Source organism: Zingiber officinale, chromosome 7B (genome assembly GCF_018446385.1).
Source record: "Zingiber officinale cultivar Zhangliang chromosome 7B, Zo_v1.1, whole genome shotgun sequence".
Classification (NCBI taxonomy): Eukaryota; Viridiplantae; Streptophyta; class Magnoliopsida; order Zingiberales; family Zingiberaceae; genus Zingiber; species Zingiber officinale.
Window position 1 is genome coordinate 119,335,903 of NC_055999.1, and position 18,224 is coordinate 119,354,126.

At 37.4% G+C, this 18,224-nt stretch overlaps 1 protein-coding gene across 2 annotated transcripts; it reads right to left on the minus strand.

Moving 5' to 3' along the window:
- Positions 1–6,959: 6,959 nt before the first annotated feature.
- LOC122007279 (methionine aminopeptidase 2B-like) lies at positions 6,960–12,955 on the minus strand. Of its 2 annotated transcripts, none has more exons than XM_042563113.1 (13): positions 12,766–12,955; positions 11,943–12,060; positions 11,046–11,175; positions 10,351–10,387; positions 10,166–10,273; positions 9,100–9,199; positions 8,832–8,977; positions 8,668–8,759; positions 8,436–8,530; positions 8,135–8,231; positions 7,919–8,062; positions 7,478–7,695; positions 6,960–7,269 (listed from the first exon to the last, which is right to left on the minus strand). In XM_042563113.1, the coding sequence occupies exons 2-13, from the start codon at positions 12,024–12,026 to the stop codon at positions 7,159–7,161; spliced, it is 1,362 nt and encodes a 453-aa protein (XP_042419047.1). In that variant the 5' UTR covers positions 12,027–12,060; positions 12,766–12,955; the 3' UTR covers positions 6,960–7,158. The 2 variants fall into 2 exon arrangements, with proteins under 2 accessions (XP_042419047.1, XP_042419048.1); XM_042563114.1 differs by having other exon boundaries at positions 11,915–12,060.
- Positions 12,956–18,224: the final 5,269 nt, after the last annotated feature.

Consider the following 18,224-nt stretch of genomic DNA (forward strand, 5'->3'; position numbering starts at 1 on the left):
TATACAATATTCATTTCTCTTATAGGTCATTTTTCAACTAAAATATCACGTGCATTGTTATCAAGATTATCATAATTTCTTGGATCATATATATCCAGTGAAGAAATAAATTGTTCATCAATGTCAATATTCTCATTATCTACCCTATTTAAAACATTTTTATGCTCACTCAAATTTTCTCTTTCTTCATTAACATCGTGAATCTCATTACACTCATTTATATCATTCACAGTCATAGTTGAATTTTGTGGATTTTCATAAGAACTTTTAATAAAGAATTTATTAATAGCACCTCTATGTGATTCAGTCAATTATTCTAGCTTTTTTTCTTTTTTTCCTTTTCTTACATCCAGAAAGATGTTTTTTAGGCAACATATTATAATATATAAAACCACAATAATTACAAAAAAATAGATAATTCAAATTATTTCACTAGTAAAGGAATAATAACACCTGGAATATGATAGTTTTCAATATTAATGGAAATATCCTAGGTTGTTAAATTAAGCACCTCATCAGACAACACCTGTTAAAATAAAATTAAATCATTATCAAATTAAAACTAATTAGTAAAATTATGATACTTAAAGAAACAACAATAATAATTATAACAACACAAGTTCAAGCGCATAAGTCTAAGCAGAGTAAATACTTAGAGGTTTCTTGAACAACCAAGAGTATTAAAAACATTATGAATTTCTATTTCTCATATAGTAAGTACTCAAGTGCTATAATTCTCTAAGATCTATAATCTAATGGCTTCAATCATAAGTCCTTTGGCAATTTTCTCTTCTTAATTTTTTTGTAGGATTATTGATAGTTTATTTGACACTGACTAAAGGGATAGTTCATTCACCTAATTTGAAATTTCTTATCAATACATTAATAAAGAAATGACTAATTATTTAGAGCATGGATACATGTTCGTATATCTCAACTATATCAATTATGCAATAAAAGTAAATAGAAAAAGGAGGTGACGGTTAAGATCTAGATTTTGACACTGCACTTTTGTTATGTATAAGCTATAAATAGAGAGAGGAAAATTTCATTTTGCCATTATAGTTTACTACTGTTTTTTGAATGCCTCCATAGTTTTTGAATCATCATTTTACCCCATAGTTTCAATCTGTTGTCAGGATATCCATATCCAGTTAAATCTTAGCCTATTGGTTATCTTTCCATGATCTCCGTGATGTAAAGCAGATTTACAAATCAACTTGTGCCTTAAGACTTTAAACAATTTGGAATTATAAACACATGCTACAACTTTTATGGAAGTCAGAAACCTAATAAAAAAATGTTCATTTCATCTTAAATTTCTGTAACAAATCAACTCACAACTACTTTGTGCTACTAAGGTCACAAGTTCTAAGGTCATCATGCTACAACAAACAAGTTTTATTTTTTAAACACTAAAAATAAAAATAAAAAGAAGAAGAAAGACTTAATTCTGAGTTAAATACACATACTATAACAAATAATTAAATTTTCCATAGATGACTAATTAAATCATTATCAAATTGAAACTAATTAGTAAAATTATTAAGAAATAGTAATTGTTCAAGTGAGTAAAGAAAAACAACACCTTACCTTATCTAGCAAGAAAAAGGATTACACTGTCATACACCAATCACCAAGCACCACTGAATGAACAAAATTCTCCTCCAAAAGTTCCTACTTGAATAAAGCATCCTACTTGACTACAAAGTAGGATGCTCGAATAAAGCCGATCGGATATAAGAACTCTAGTGTTTTTACTCTGGAAGTCAAGAAATAATGTATCTGATTAGTCAAGTAGTCGACCAAGTGCAAGGGAGCCTGGCCCGTGAAAACCTAACCGAGCTCTAAGTGCTTAGGCCTTATAAAACTTGTAGTATAAAACTGGTCAGACAAAGGCCGGCCAAACATAAGGCTCTCCGTGTACACTCGACCGAGTAGAGACCGGGCGGGTTTAAAGACACTTGGTCTTATAAAACTTTTAGTATAAGACTGGCTGGACAAAGACCGGTCGAACATATGGCTCTCTGTCTACTGATCATATGTACGTGATGCTACACTAGCTGACCCTAGAGATCCGTATGTACATAGTTCAGAATCCCCTCCGTCTTGTTTGTTGCCATCTTGAATTGCACTTTGCTTTATTTCCCAAGAACACAGAATTTGCAGAATTCAAGCTTGCACGTCTTGACACTCTTCAACAAATCTCTCTTGTGAAGTTCTAGCATCCCACATTCACATATAGAACTGTCAGACGAGTCAACCCATGGCGGGGCGGGTCGACCCGTGGCGGGCCAACCATTTGGCGGGGCGGGGAGGGGCGGGCCGTCAACTTGGCGGGTTGGGAAATTTCCAACCCAACCCAATCCAAGGCGGGTCGTGGGTTTGGCGGGCCAACCCGCTGGCCTATCAAATTTTTTTAAAAAATTAAAAAAAAATAGTTCATATCTTCAATGTTTTACTTTGAAAATATTTTATCAATCAAATGTATTAATAAACAAGTATTTTAAATATAAATGAACATAAACAAGTACTTATGTTGGGTCAAAAGTACTATTTTTATTTTTAAATTATAACAAAAAAAGATAATAAACTGCATAAAATTGTGCAACGAAGAGGATAGTAATTAGGACTCCTGGCTGTGCGTCGAGTAGTTTAGATTAGTGGTACCCTGGCTGTGCGTGCGTAAGCGAATCGAATAAGAAGGTCATCTACTTTTAAGAAGACCATCTAGTTTGGGTACACACACCAAGCTCTTCATTGTGCATAATGTATGTTTCAGATTTATCTCATAAATGAATCAAATAAGAAGGTCATCTACTTTTAAAATAATTGACTTTGTGTGCATATATATTTCTGTAACTTTTGTCTATCACACTCAACTTCACAAGTATGAGTTTTTCCTAATTAGTATTCCTCTCAACGAAGAAGATAATGAAATGCTACAATTTAACCCTTGGTACTCTCGTAGTTGCAGATTGACTACTGATATAAACTGCTTACATGTGTTTCTCAACCCGCGGGCCAACCCAAGCCCATCGTGGGCTGACCCGCGCGGGTCGCGGGCTGACCCGCGCAGGTCGCGGGCCTAGGCGGGTCGGCCCGCGGTGGACTTGGGTTGATAAAATTCCAATTCAACCCGCTTAAATTGTTTGGCGGGACGGGCCCACCCGACGGGCCTAACCCAAATTGACGGCTCTATTCACATATATGCCCTAGTCGCATATGCCACAGGATGGTACTGTCTAATTAAGAGTTTCAGACTCCACCGATGCGACTCCACCTACAACTGTACTCCTTATCAACTTGTAGATGTTCCTTGCTACTTTTTATACTTTCATTACTATTAGAGCTCCCTTATTGACCTTCATCACTCCACTCACTGGTTTGTAATTGCAACTAATACCATCCAGTGTGTCTAGTGAGATCTGTTGGTGCGGTTATCACTAACGATTTAACCCAGGTTTTGATGAATGACAAATAGGTTAAGTTAGTTTTGTTGTTGTCTGACACTTTGATCGAGTGTGCAGGAGAAGTCCAGACAGGTCGACGGGCTGACCGGATGTCTGGCACGAAGTCCAGCTAGGTCGACGGGCTGACCGGATAGCTGGCGAGAAGTCCAAGCGGGTCGACGGGCTGACCGGACGCTTGGCAAGAAGTCCAGCTAGGTCGACGGGCTGACCGGATAGCTGGCGAGAAGTCCAGACGGGTCGACGGGCTGACCGGACGTCTGGCAGGTAAGTGAGGTAAGTCACTGGAGGGGAGTGACTACGAGGACGCGTTCCCGTGAAGGAAACATTAGGCGTCAATCCGGCTTAGATCCATTTCGGATGTCTAAGTCGAGATCGTGACTAGATTCCCGTCTCGGAAAGACGGAATCTAAGTCATACTAACTTGTGCTAATTCATACTATTATAGAATGTGCTAACAATCTATGTTGCAGGTTATATATTGCCTCGGACTAACTTTGTTTTGTAGGAAAAGGGAGTTTTCTGGAACAAGGTGGTCCGGGCGCCCGGAGGTCCGAGCGCCCGGAAGGCAAATTATATCCAGCCAAGTCGTCGCCACGTGGAGCATCACGGTTTGAACAGCTACGCCACATTCCAGGCGCCCGGAAGGAATCCAGGCGCCCGGAGCAACATATAAAAGAAGCCCCAGGCAGGAGCTTCAACAATGTACAATCAATCTGAGAACTCTTCTACTGCTGGTTTTGCTGCTCTACGTTCTTGCGACGCTGATAAAGCTCCGACAAAGTGCTCATTCGGTTTTTAGTTTACTTCTTTGTCGGTATTACTTTGTTTCATTAGCATTTTCTGTGTTCATCTTGTAACCATATTCGAATTGCTAGTGATTGCCCAACGAAAGTGGTCAAGGATCACGGGCCTTCGAGTAGGAGTCGTCACAGGCTCCGAACGAAGTAAAAAACAACTGTGTTCATTTACTTTTCCGCTGCGTATTTATACTCTTGTTTTTCGAATCGATATTCACCCCCCCTCTATCGAATCTAACGGTCCTACAAGATCAAATTCTTCTTTATATTTGGTATGTGTCTAACATCATATAAAATTTTGATCATATCATCAAACATCTTGATTTTTGATGTTCCCTATGTTGATGACTCTATAAGATGCATCGTTTCCCATTAATACTGAATCAGAATCAATTACCCTATAGGTGTCAAACCACTGCTTGTTTGGAATCATGTGATATGAACATGCAAAGTCTAAAATTCATGCATCCATCAGTTGCTCTGAACTCGACATAACTGATAGCGTATCTCCGTTACCATTTTCTAAATTTTCTTCTTCAACTATGTTTACAGACTTTGCCAAGTTACCTTTGTTCTCTGCAATATGTTTCTTTATCTCTGTACAATCTCTCTTCATATGACCTTTGTCTCCACGCTTATAGCACGTGATCACCTTTTTCCTTCTCGACTTATAACGAGCATTATTATCGTTACCTGATCCATGTCGAGATTTGCTCCTATCATGCTCTTAGTTGCTATTTAACACAAACCCTTCTCCCTGAGAAATTTCATCGCTTTTTTTTTTCCGTTGGTGAAAACCTAACAATGCATCTGTGATCTCCTCCAATTTAAGAGTTTTCTTATCCCACATCAAAGTAGTAACCAAATTCTCGTATGTAAGAGATGAAGGTAGAGAATTTAGCAACATCAGCGCCTTGTCTTCATCCTCGATCTTCACATCAACCCATTTCAAATCACTCATAATTTGGTTGAATACGCTGATGTGCTGGCTCAGATCGGTTCCCTCTGTCATCTTTAGCCCGAATAATTTCTACTTAAAATACAGCTTGTTTGTCAATGACTTTGACATGTACCGGCTTTCTAGCTTTTGCGAAACTGCCACTGGTGACTCCTCATCCATGACATAGTACATTACATCATCCGTAAGACAAAGCCTGATTGTTGTCATTGCTATCGCCTAAAGTACTTCCTAATCCAATATCTCCATACTTAATTTCTGGTTTCCTTTCTCCTAGCGCCTTCACTATGCCTTGTTGCACCAATAAGTTTTTGACCCTTGTCTGCTAAAATCTGAAGTTCCCGGTTCCGTCAAACTTCACCATATCAAACTTCGCATAAGTCGTCCCTGACATGTTGAAGAAATCCGTCAAAACCTTGTTATGATATCAATTGTTGCACAAAGAGGGGGCAACATCTCTCAACCTCTAATGCGAAAGAAGAGAAAGAGATCGTGTGGAGCAACGAAACAAAGACGCACAAGAGAAGAGCAAACACGAGAAAGAAGAAGAAGAGAAAGAAGAAGAGTTATCGTGGTTCGACGACGTATCTACTCCACAAAAACGACTGAAGCTTTATTAAAATTCTCTCTACACAAGAAAATCACATTCAATGAATCTTATTATCTAATATGTTTATAATAATCCCTATAAATAGTGTCTAAATCTCATACCCGATAAAATCGTAACATATTTCTGTTATGAAAAATCGTAATAGAATCTATTATGAAAAATTATAACAGAATTCTGTTTCATAAAATCGTAACGAAATTTTGTTATAAAAAATCTTAATAAATTTTTCTTCCATGATATCTCTCGTATTAACCTTTATCTCACCCGTTAACAAAGACAAACTTGATTCCACGAAACCATGTAGGTAGCAAGAACACCACTAGAAGTCACAATTTGCTAGATCACAATTCAGCAAATTGTAATCTAGCAAATTTACGATCGTTATTGCCATCCAATATATCCACTACGTCGATAGACAATTTTTTTGTTATTATTTTATTTTTTAAAAAAATAGTATTTTAAAAAGTAAATATGCTATTTGATAAATACAAAAGACATAAATGCTCCTTTCATAAATTCAGATTTGTTAATAATATTTTATTTTTAAAACATGTACTTTATAAAAAAAAATTATATACATATTCTATAAAATATTAAATTAAATTTTAAAAAAGAGATGCTTTACCAGACCGGATCCTTAGTCCATTTTTAAAGACCAAGGGAGGGTCCATAATATAATTATAATTAGATTATGATTCAATCATAATTAATTATGATCTCTCTCAAGGTTCATCATCCCACACAGGATATAATTTAGGTCGAAATGGACGACCAAAAACCACCCCTACTTAGTGCCCAGCAGCCCAACCACCCGCCCACCGCCAGCGTCCTCCAGACACCTCCGACCGTCCATCCCAACTCAAACTACAACCTAAATAGAAAAGTGAATCCAAACAAAAATTACAACCAATTACAACTGTAATCTTATCACAATTATATTGTAGATCATCCCTTGTCAAAAAAAAAAAATGGGGAGGATCCTCTCTCTCTTTTGCATTACCCCTCAAAATCTAAAAAATTTCAATTTAAATCTACAATGAGACGAGAGCAGATTATTTCCATTGATATTTAATCAAAAAAAAAACAGAAAGATTGAATCACAAATCTCGAAAGAACGCATCTCAAGCACAAACCTGTCGGTATGAATCGATGTATGAAACATAGACAAGTAACACTTCTCAATTCCAGTACGAAGCTAAACGACTATTATGAGATGAGTTGACACTCGACAAAGTATTGGTTATGATATAGATTATAAAGTCGAGATCTTAGAACAAGAAATTTTAGAAGAGGACGGCAATAGCTTAGCTTCTAGGATGCTCAGTAGTCGTCGCCCCGTGAGATGACTTCTTTACATGTCGGCCGCAGCAAGATTGTGTGCTCAAACTGGGACACATAGCTTCCCTTCACGTCGCAAAGAGGAGGGTATGGCTGCAGAAAGGATTTAACATCTCGATAAAATTGCAAAAAAGTTATTATGCAGTTCACGGAAGAAGGTTGCGAAGGGCAGATCATAACCGGTAATGCGAGAAAATAGCTAAATAGAATCAACCAAAGTAGTAAATTCTGGCACAAGAGAGTTTACACAAAACAGTATAACCAAATGAAATCAATCAAAAATTTCTGATAGAACTTGTACCTGCACGATACCGGTATCACACAAATTCTTCAGTGCCATAAGATACTTGGTTTCTCCGAGACGATCCAAGTAGCGTCGGCAGAATGCCAACGTTGAGAAGTTTTTGTTAATTGTAACAAGAAGCTGCTTTGCTCGAGGCAACCTCAGCGGAATGTGTCCCACATCAAAGTTTTTCATGTAATGGCTGCACTCCAAATCCTCTCTGACATAGCCTTTTCCTACAGAAATAGAGGAAAATGAAGTTTAAGCATCTAAAAAATACAAAAGAGTAGTATAGAAGAAATAAAATGGAACTACAATAATATATGTCATTTCATTTATTTTCACTCTATTTGATGAACAGATAATATTTTACAAAGTCAAACGACGTAAAAAATAGTGAACACTAGTTAGCAATTTCTAAATTCTTAATGTCAAAATATTGCAAATTTGATGATTTACCTGTTGAAGCGAAAGTTTCGATTGCAAAGAATTCACCTTCCTCCATCTTTGTTTGCTCTCCTCCCTTGACAATTGGAACAGACTTTCCAGCATGAATTTGGTATGGCCCAATGCTGTGCCCGTTCAAGTTCCGAACACTTTTAACTGCAGGAAAGAAAATCAAAATAAGTACAATTGAGAGAGCTGAGGCTTCCATATCAGAGTATTATTGAATACCTTGAAACACTTTGCCATTGATTTCAACCTCATATGATTCCATGACCTCTTGGATTGCAGCACCAACATCACATAATCGCACATCTATTCCAGCTTCCTGCACATGTGAGAATAAGCATGCCATCAACTAATAAAAAGAAGAAATTCTGAATATCATGAAATAGTTTACTTGATTATTGAAAAATAATCAAGTAAATAGTTTAAGTAATTTTAGTGAAAGATTCAACCCAAAACACTAGTGCCTGAGCACTAGAACACTGAAATCTTATTGGAACAGGCATCTGAAACTTTTATGAGTTACCTTAACTCCAGCGTTTGTAGCTTCTCTAGACGCTTCAAGTAGTGGATTAAACATGGGATTAAATGCTACTGTAAAAGCACAATCAACTATGCGCCCTGAGATATCACCAAATCAATGAAGTTAGTGATAACATCTTCGGGAACATCTATATATCAGAAATGAATATGTAGTGAAGATGTAGATAAACAGGGTAAAGAAAAAAAAAAAAAAAAAGTAAAACAACTAGCATCACCATCAATGTGTGTTCCAAAATCTAATTTCATGACATCATCGTACTGGAGTACAGTTTTGTCACCAGAATTTGGGGTCCAATGAGCTGCAACCCTATAAAAAGAAAAGACAATATGCAAGATGATCAAAAAACAAAACAAAGAAATATAAGAAAGAGAATCTTACCAGTTCAGGGAGCATCCTGTAGGAAAGGCAATTCCAGCTTGGAGACCATCTTCTTTGATTAATTTCCTAACCATATTTTCTAAGGTTTCACATAGATCAGTCATTAACATGCCAGGCTTCAAAATACTCCTCATGTATTTCCGAACCTGAACACCAAAATCATGTATATAGTAAATCCCAAAATCTAATTCGGGGCCCTATTTCAGAAGATCAATTATAATTTACACATGGCATCTTCTTAATGCCAGAATTATGCTTGAAACTTTACCTGTCTATGAACTTCTGCTGCTCGACGGACTGAATTATACATTGGCTTCTCAAGGCGCTCGAGTTCTCTTTTCTCTTCAGATGTTGTCCTCCAGAGGTTACTAGAAAACAACTCTCTCGATTACTTATGCATTGTGGAAGCTTATTAATCAATTACAGCTTACAATTACATAATATTAAAGTTTAGGAGATATAAAATGAATAAACGAAGTATACATATTGGAAGGATAATCATCTGTCCACTCTGCATAACAATGTTCTAATGCTTTTTTCAATTATTCATACTTGTAAATTCACACACATGTAATTACGCTTGGCGCAAACAATTTGCAAAATCTTTTTCTTTTAACGAAAAGATAATGGTCAATCCCTGCAGGTGCGGTCCAAAATCCAAATGCAAAACCTTAATAACAACTTGCAAGGACCTTAACAACAAAGCTACTTGGTTCCTACAAGTTACTTTATCCATTTTTGGAGAAGAAATACATAATCTTGATTCAAACTGTATTCCAACTGATAAAGGTAAACTGAGAACTAAAGAAATCTTTTGAAATCTGAAAAGTAAAAAAAAAAAGAGTAAAGAGAAAAATACTTCTGAGTTAGGATCAGATAAAAAAAGAGCATACTTCATGTGTAACTTCAAATTAAATCCACAGAAACTAAAATCAAATATGGAGAGATGTATCAAATAATATCCAGCAATCCAGCAACAGAACCATGGTTCCGGAACAAGACCAACTCAAGATAATTCTGTTACAGAAACAGCTCACAATAACCCATTGCTTGATCCAAACTCTCATGATTTAGGCATCATGATCTGGAGATTAAATGCTCATCCCTCTCATTTTGTATGGTGAAAGCCATAGTTCATGCAGATACTTGCTAAAATCTTTTCTTAGTAAGAAAAAAAATTTAAGATATCCTTAATTTTGAAAATACATTTAACCAAAGAAATCGTCCTTGATCACAAATCTAATGTAAGAGGATATCTAACTATGTGTAGATTTTGCTAGCTCATGAAATTCACTTTTGCTCCATGTGCAACTAGGCTGGAAAAGTAAACTTACTCGTCCTTGTATTGTTGGATTTCACCCTCAGGGAATTCTCCTGAAGGGAAAAGTTCATCAACAGGAATTGAAGGTGGATTAGTTTGTTGAAGTGGTTCCTTCTTTTTCCTGACAAGAACAAAACAATTACAAAAAATCACAATGAAACAAATACTTGCAAACTTCGGTGGCTAGACAGCACTCACTTTGCTTTGCTTTTCTTCTTCTTTTTTTTGGCAGATTCTGATACCAAGAAACACCAGAGAGGATTTAAAACACAGGAAAATATTCAAACAATGCAAAGCTTGTCATACGTATTTAGAAACTATGTCCAAGAATCAAGTCAAAGCAGCTTAGCTATAAAGATTAACCAGCAGCAAACGTAACATAAAGACTAAGGAAATCCACACCCAAATATGTGTATACAAGTAGTCCATATTTGATTAATAAATTCAGAACTTGATGTTATTATACAAAAGGCAAATTTTCTGTATACTCAGTCCTCATAGGTATCATATTAACTGGAGACTCTAATATAATGTTAAGATAATAGCACCAAGTTTCAAGACAGCCAGTCTCATGCTGCATATGGCTGCTAGTAGCAGAACTTGAAGTTAAATTTATCTAATGCCACTCTTATTCAATTTGGCATATAAATCCTACCAAGAGAACACTAGTGCAGAAGATAACTAATCCTGAGTGAGTTATGTTTCAAGGAAATATGTGTCATCAGGTCCGATGGATTGGGAAATCTATAAACAGCAGAGATGATTGATAGCCAATAGCATTACAATTCATGCTAGACAGAGAACAGGGTGCCACACGAATCCAAGAAAAGCAACAGCAAACATCTCAACAGTCAACATCTATCATGATCAAATCCAAGAATATTGCATGATACCTGCAGATCCATTTAAAGCAGGACCATCAGCCTGAGCCTCTTCATCATCATTTTCTGTAGTCTGAGACATGATCACTTTACTGTTTCTGTCCAATAACTTGGCATCATTTTTTTCTGCAGTTGCATTTACCTGTAATAAAAACTTTCAGATTTTAACATCTCTTCAATGTATACACATTACAAAAGAAGAGAATAGCAGAAAGACAAACAGCAAAGGTAACTAAAACAAAGAAAGCTTTGGTATTTCAATGTTGCACAACATTTCTGATCAAAATCACATAGCAAAGAAATTTAAAGACATATCATTTTAAAAGATATAATCCATTGTAAGGATAGACCACAAAGTCAAAGCAGTCTTGACAGACCCCATCAGTATACAGATTGGGCTGTGGTTGGTTTTCTAATTGTCCCATTCAAATAGTAAAGTTGTGCTAGTGCTATGCACCTTTCCTTCTCAATATCCATGTAAAAGAAGAGAGTATATCGGCAGCGCTTAACTTAGCACAATCATCCTCTCCCAACAATGGGCGATCAGGTGGCTTTTACCAACAGGAAAACTGTCAAAGACCCTCAAGTAGCTAGGTGAACAAAATTTACCAAATAAATGAGGGGAAAAGATAAGTAGATGAGCAACAAGAAGCTTTACAGCTTATGTTTTTCACCTTCTCATCAGACCAAAACCCCATATTGTCAACAACCATAGTTAAGATTTCCAGTATCCAACATATTCAAAGAAATTGTCCAATAGCCTTTTCAGAAACAATAGTTCCACAGTTCCAAGTTTGATAACTCATGCATAAGAGAATAGTTAAAAATAGTCACACAAATTAACAATCAAAGAACATCAAAGTTGTGTTTCATAAGATCACTTTGTTATATAATTGCAGAAGAGCTAACTTGTGACGCTTCATAATCAGTGATGTCCAACTTTTTCATGTCGTCAGCTGCTTCCTTAGCTACTTCATTATTATTACCACCCATTTTATCCTCCTTCACTTCCCTTGAATTGTCAAATCTGAGCAAAAAGTGAAAGAAGAAACGTATATATTAGTAGACAATTTTCTTCAATACATGAACATAAATGTCAAATGAGAAACAATTTGCACTCTCAAAACAAAGGAAAAAACTTGCAATAATATGGTCAACATCCATGTTTATATTTCTATCGCCAAGTAGGATTCCTCTCTGAAGTCTGCGCGTCTTGTATTACAGAGAAAAAAAATGTAGATCCAGGATGAAAGAAAAAAAATGTACTTGACATCAGCAACAGCAAAGTGAAGTCATAGTGACATTCAAAGTTTCAAACTACAAGAAGCATTGCTAAATTTGATAACCATGATCGTCAAACATTTATTCAGAAGATTTTATTTAATTTCATCACGAAAGTGAAATAAGCACGCATATTTCCTGCTCTTCGCTCATCAAACATTCGTAACCCAGAACAAGCGCACTATCCCCATGATTCAAGCAACTCGAAGGCGAAGACGACACTTTTAGGCATCAAACTGAGAGTGCACTTATTGGCTCTGGTCAACCACGAGTTCATAATTCGCTCAGTCCGATAGGCGATTCACGATCGGAACCGATGAAACGAATTCGCGGTGAATTTTATGTCAAAAATTTAAACTTTCAACCATAAATCAACTTTGCAGTCAGCGAAGTTTAGGCGATTCACGATCGGGACACACAAAAAAAAACACCTCGATGTTTACAAGAGTACCTTCTCCCGGCGTCCCTTGAGCACCTCCGTCAGAGTAGGGGCAAGCTGGGTTCAGGGACTCAGTCGGCAGGACGGCGGCGCTTCTTTCCCGATCGTCGGCGACGCGAGGAGCGAGACGCGTGATGTGGTGTAAGACCGCTTCCGAACTTCGGACTTTGCTTGCTGCAGGTGATTTTCCTATGTGATTTAGGGATTTCAAGCACGGAGCGTCACCGTTGGATCGAGAACAAGCAGATCAGGCATCAAACGGTGAGGACCCACACCCGTGCCCTTCTTATCGGACCGGATGTTGGTTCCGACCGAAATGTAGGTCGGACCGAACCGATGCGATTGAAAATAATAATAATAAAATTATTGAACTACCACGTATTTAAAGTTATCGAATATTCAAATAAGTCCACATACATTGCGCAGTTAATTAAAGGAGGAAAGCTTTATTATAAAAAAAAATAAAAAGTTAATTCCCAATAGTCATATGTCTTTAGAAGAAAAAAAAATCATCTTTTAGTCACTGTCAATCGATTATAAATTAATCCCTAATTTATTTTCCTTCATTTTATATGAAAGGACTGTGAAGGACATAAGCATAATTATCCTTAGTTACAATCAAATATTTAAATCATATAGTTAACTTTCAATCACCAAATCATGTATTGTATGTCCATTTTACCCTCAAGATTCGCTCATATCTATCGTTGTTGAATTGATTATTTCGGTTATTAAAAATTTTAATTCATATTTAAAAAATTTATTATTAAGAAATCCTTATACGATGCATCAGATGATAAATTTAGAGAGCTCGAAATAATATATAATCAAGTCTATGTGCTCATGATCTTAAATATCTTTTCAATAAATATATTATGAGTAATAATTTTTTAATACGAATTGAATTTTTTAATCAATTACTATACTAAAACAATTAATTTGGATAGACGCGAGCAAATATGAAAGGGTAAAATGAGTATAAAATATATGATTGAGTAATTTGTTAGTATTCTTAGATGGGTCTAGTGGTTAGCATATGAGATGTTGTTATAATAAAGTTTGGGGTTCAAATCTTGATCAAATTGAGATAAATGTATTTGTTTTTTTTTTACCACAATTGAGTAATTTGTCAACAAAAAAAAAATTTACTAACTCCAAATAAAATTTCTTCATATATCTAACTTTCATGATATCAAAATGGTATAGTGCATCTCCATTATACCCCTTCCTCTCAAACATTTATCTTTCTTTTTGAAAAATTTTATTCTACCCGTTTAAAATTTCAATGTTATCAATTTACATTGTTGGGTATACCTACATTAAAAGCTTTTAGAAATATATTAATTTTAATTTAAAATAATTAACAATTCTTTAGGCGAGACGTTTTCAAATGAAACTGACATATGAATTTACATTGAGGAGTCAGAAAAACTCCTCAGTGATCATATGCATAATGAGATAAGCTAATAAAGTATTAGTGATTTAAGATTGGGGTAGGGATCTCTGGTTAAGTCCTCTGACGTTTAAGTTAATTCCTCTCTGAAAGATGGAAGAAGAAGAAGAAGTACAGTAACTGAAGTACTTTTAAACAAAGTTTGAATGTTAGAACTTGCTTACCTTGTCAACGGAGAATATCCCTATTTCTATACTACCTCATGTGACCTCCGTAGTCATGAAGTAGTTCTCAGTTTATTAGAGTTTGTTAGGAGATGAAGTCACCTTCTAAGTTTCGTGCAATAATCATTTAAGGAATCTTTTTTATACCCCAGATTTACCTCTTTTATCGTCTGTGACTTATATTTATGATGAGATATACATAGGAACACGTCACTATAACTAAAGAAGTTTTTAGAAGATATTTCCTGCCAAATTTACCAGGTTGTCATATTTATATACTTTTGTTAGGCATGTCTCGCCCAATCATTCAAAGTCAGTCGTATATATATTAAGAATACTTTGAGAATATCTTCTGTTGAGCATGTTTCGGTCGAGAATGTCTATGAGCTTTATAATGCTGAGCGCCCTTATACTCGGTCAGGTTTTACCTGCCGAGCGCCTATACATACACTGATGCTCACTTGGCCCTTATTCGACCAGTAATATACTAAAAACTATATATAAGGTTAAGTGTTTTTACGCTCGGTCGAGCTATGCCCGGCCGGGCGCATATACGCATACGGGTATCCGCTCGACCTCCAATTGGGTGGTAATATACTAAAAGTTATATATAAGGTTAAGTACCTTTACGCTCGATCGAGTTTTGCCCGACCGAGCTCATATACGTACAATAGTACTCGCTCGGCCTTTATCGGCCGATAATATATTAAAAACTATATATAAGGCTAAGTGCCTATATGTTCGGTCAGACTTTGCTCGGTTGGGCGCATATACGTACACGGGTGCCTGCTCGGCCTTGAATCGACCAATCGTATACTAAAAGATGTTATAAGGTTAAGTGTCTTCACTCTCGGTCGGCCTTTGCCGCCCGAGCGTATACGAGCACCTTTGTGCTCGGTCGGCCTTCGCTCGGCCGGTCATATATTGAAAGCATTATAAGGCTAAATGCCTTCACGCTCGGTCAACCTTTTCTGTCCGAGCGTATACGAGCACCTTTGTGCTCGTCCAACCTTCATCCGCCCGGTTATACTGGTGACATATTTTACTAACTGTGCTCACCTTCTCATCCCCTTACCTTGACTTCCTACCTTACTACTAGGGCTCGGTGATCATAACCCATATCAAGGGCGTTTCAGGAGTTAATGTTGGTGCGGTTAGCACTAATGATTTAACCTGGTTTTGATGAATGACAAATCAGGTTAAGTTAGTCTGTTGTTGTCTAACACTCTGATCGAGTGTGCAGGAGAAGCCCAGTCAGGTCGACGGGCTGACCAGATGTCTGGCACGAAGCCCAGCTAGGTCGACGGGCTGACCGGATAGCTGGCGAGAAGTCCAAGCGGGTCGACGGGCTGACCGGACGCTTGGCGAGAAGTCCAGCTAGGTCGACAGGCTGACCGGATAGCTGGCGAGAAGTCCAAGCGGGTCGACGGGCTAATCGGACGCTTGGCAAGAAGTCCAGCTAGGTCGACGGGCTGACCGGATAGCTGGCAAGAAGTCCAGACGGGTCGAAGGGCTGACCGGACGTCTGGCAGGTAAGTGAGGTAAGTCACTGGAGGGGAGTGACTACGAGGACGCGTTCCCGGGAAGGGAACATTAGGCGTCGATCCGGCTTAGATCCATTTCGGATGTCTAATCGAGATCGTGACTAGATTCCGGTCTCGGAAAGACGGAATCTAAGTCATACTATTTGTGCTAATTCATACTATTATAAAATGTGCTAACAATCTATGTTGCAGGATATATATTGCCTCGGACTAACTTTGTTTTGCAGGAAAAGGGAGTTTTCTGGAACAAGGTGGTCCGGGCGCCCGGAAGGCAAATTATATCCAGCCAAGTCGTCGCCACATGGAGCATCTCGGTTTGAGCAGCTACGTCACATTCCAGGCGCCCGGAAGGAATCCAGGCGCCCGGAGCAACATATAAAAGAAGCCCCAGGCAGGAGCTTCAGAATCATCAATATAAGAACTTAGAATCCAAGATCTGCTGCTCTGTGCTCTTGCGACGCCACGAAAAGCTCTCCGACTCAGTGCTGATTTTGTTTTAATTCTATTGTCGGTATTTTCTTTATCTGTCAATTCTTGTACTTAACTCTGTAATATTCGAATTGATAGTGATTGCCCAACGAAAGTGGTCAAGGACCACGGGCCTTCGAGTAGGAGTCGTCACAGGCTCCGAACGAAGTAAAAACAATTGTGTTCATTTACTTTTCCGCTGCATATTTTTACACTCGAGTTTTCGAATCGATATTCACCCCCCCTCTATCGAATGATCACGGTCCTACAGTTAAGAGTGATTTAAAATTATCTAAGTTAACAAGTCAATTTCTCCAAAACTAGCTGATGAACGAACTTAGAGAATTTAAATTACTTTAAACTAATATAATGTATTTTTGAAAGTCTTTCTAATATATTCTATTGGACTCTTGGCGATCGGCTAGAGGGGGTGAATAGTCTATACAAAAAAAAAAAACCATTCTCAACTTTATAGCTATATTAATATAAACACTTGTAAAAAAAACTAATCAAAGAAATAAGAGTCATAGAGATTTTACTTGGTTACAACCGGGGAGGTTGTTAATCAAAGGAAAATGAAAAACTTACTAAATGATCTCCTCCAGACGGAGAAGCCTCTTACAACAATTGAAACACTCAATTATAGAACAAGATTGAAAAGGAATAAATTATAAATGTTGTTCTATCTTCTGAGATCAGGGATGTATTTATAGTCCTGATCGATATGCCTAGAAGGGGTTTAGACTCTTGGAGGGGGATAAACTTTTATCTCCATCGCAACGGCTCGCGACACTTAGCGTTTGAATGAAATTCTTGGTCCGGGCGCCCAGAAAGGTTCCGGGCACCCAGACCGTGCAAATAAGGCTCCCCCTGGGCAAGGCACCCAGGGGCGCCCAGTTGATCCGAGCGCCCAAACCATATCCGGGCACCTGGGCGAGGTGCCCAGGGGGCACCCAGCTGATCCAAGCGCATGGACTAGCTCCTGGCACTTGGACTTGGTCCAGACACTCGGAACCAAAAGTCAACCCTTGGTTGACTTTTTGGTCCGGGTCTTCCGCTCCGGTTTGACTCACATTGGTCCGCATCTTCCGCTTCGGTTCCACTCGCTTAGGTGATTTTGGTCATCCGGAATAGAGCTCACCCGAACCCAATTTCCAGCCTTCTTGAGCAAACTTCCGCTCCAACTTCTCGTCCCTCGGAGAACGCCGCGCACCTCCTTCTCGTCCGTCCGCATATCCTTCCACAGTACCTCGTACCTCGGACGCACCGAGCCCGTCAACTCTCTCCTGTGCCATCTTTTTTACTAGTTACGTCTTTCACTCGATATTCTATACTCCTAAATTCTTATATACTTAGACACAAAAATTAAATACTAATATAATCTAACCTCACTTGAGTCATATTAAACTTGATTCATATTAAAACTATCTTGGTACTAATATATTCATAGCCTCGTATTTAAATTTGACAACGTAAGTCATCGAAACTTATGGTCTAGTAAAATTTTAATTATATTTTTTTAAAGAGCGTTGAAAAGAAGAGGGGTATAATGAAAATGAGTTGTATAGTTTTAAAATTATGAAAATTAGATACGTAGAAATTTCAAATTTTACATGTGCCGTTAAGTAAAATGTCAAAAAAAAAAAACAACCTGAGACGGGCTTAGATTGATTCACATAAATTAATTTAGACATTTTAATTATGATTTTGTATTAAATAAATGATGATCAATAGAGTTGATGGTAATTATCATTTATCCGAGGGCAGTGCAGCAAGGAAAAAGCATTTTGCAGACTTTTTAATATTCATCTTAACTGAAAGATTGACAAGTCGCTTGTGTTT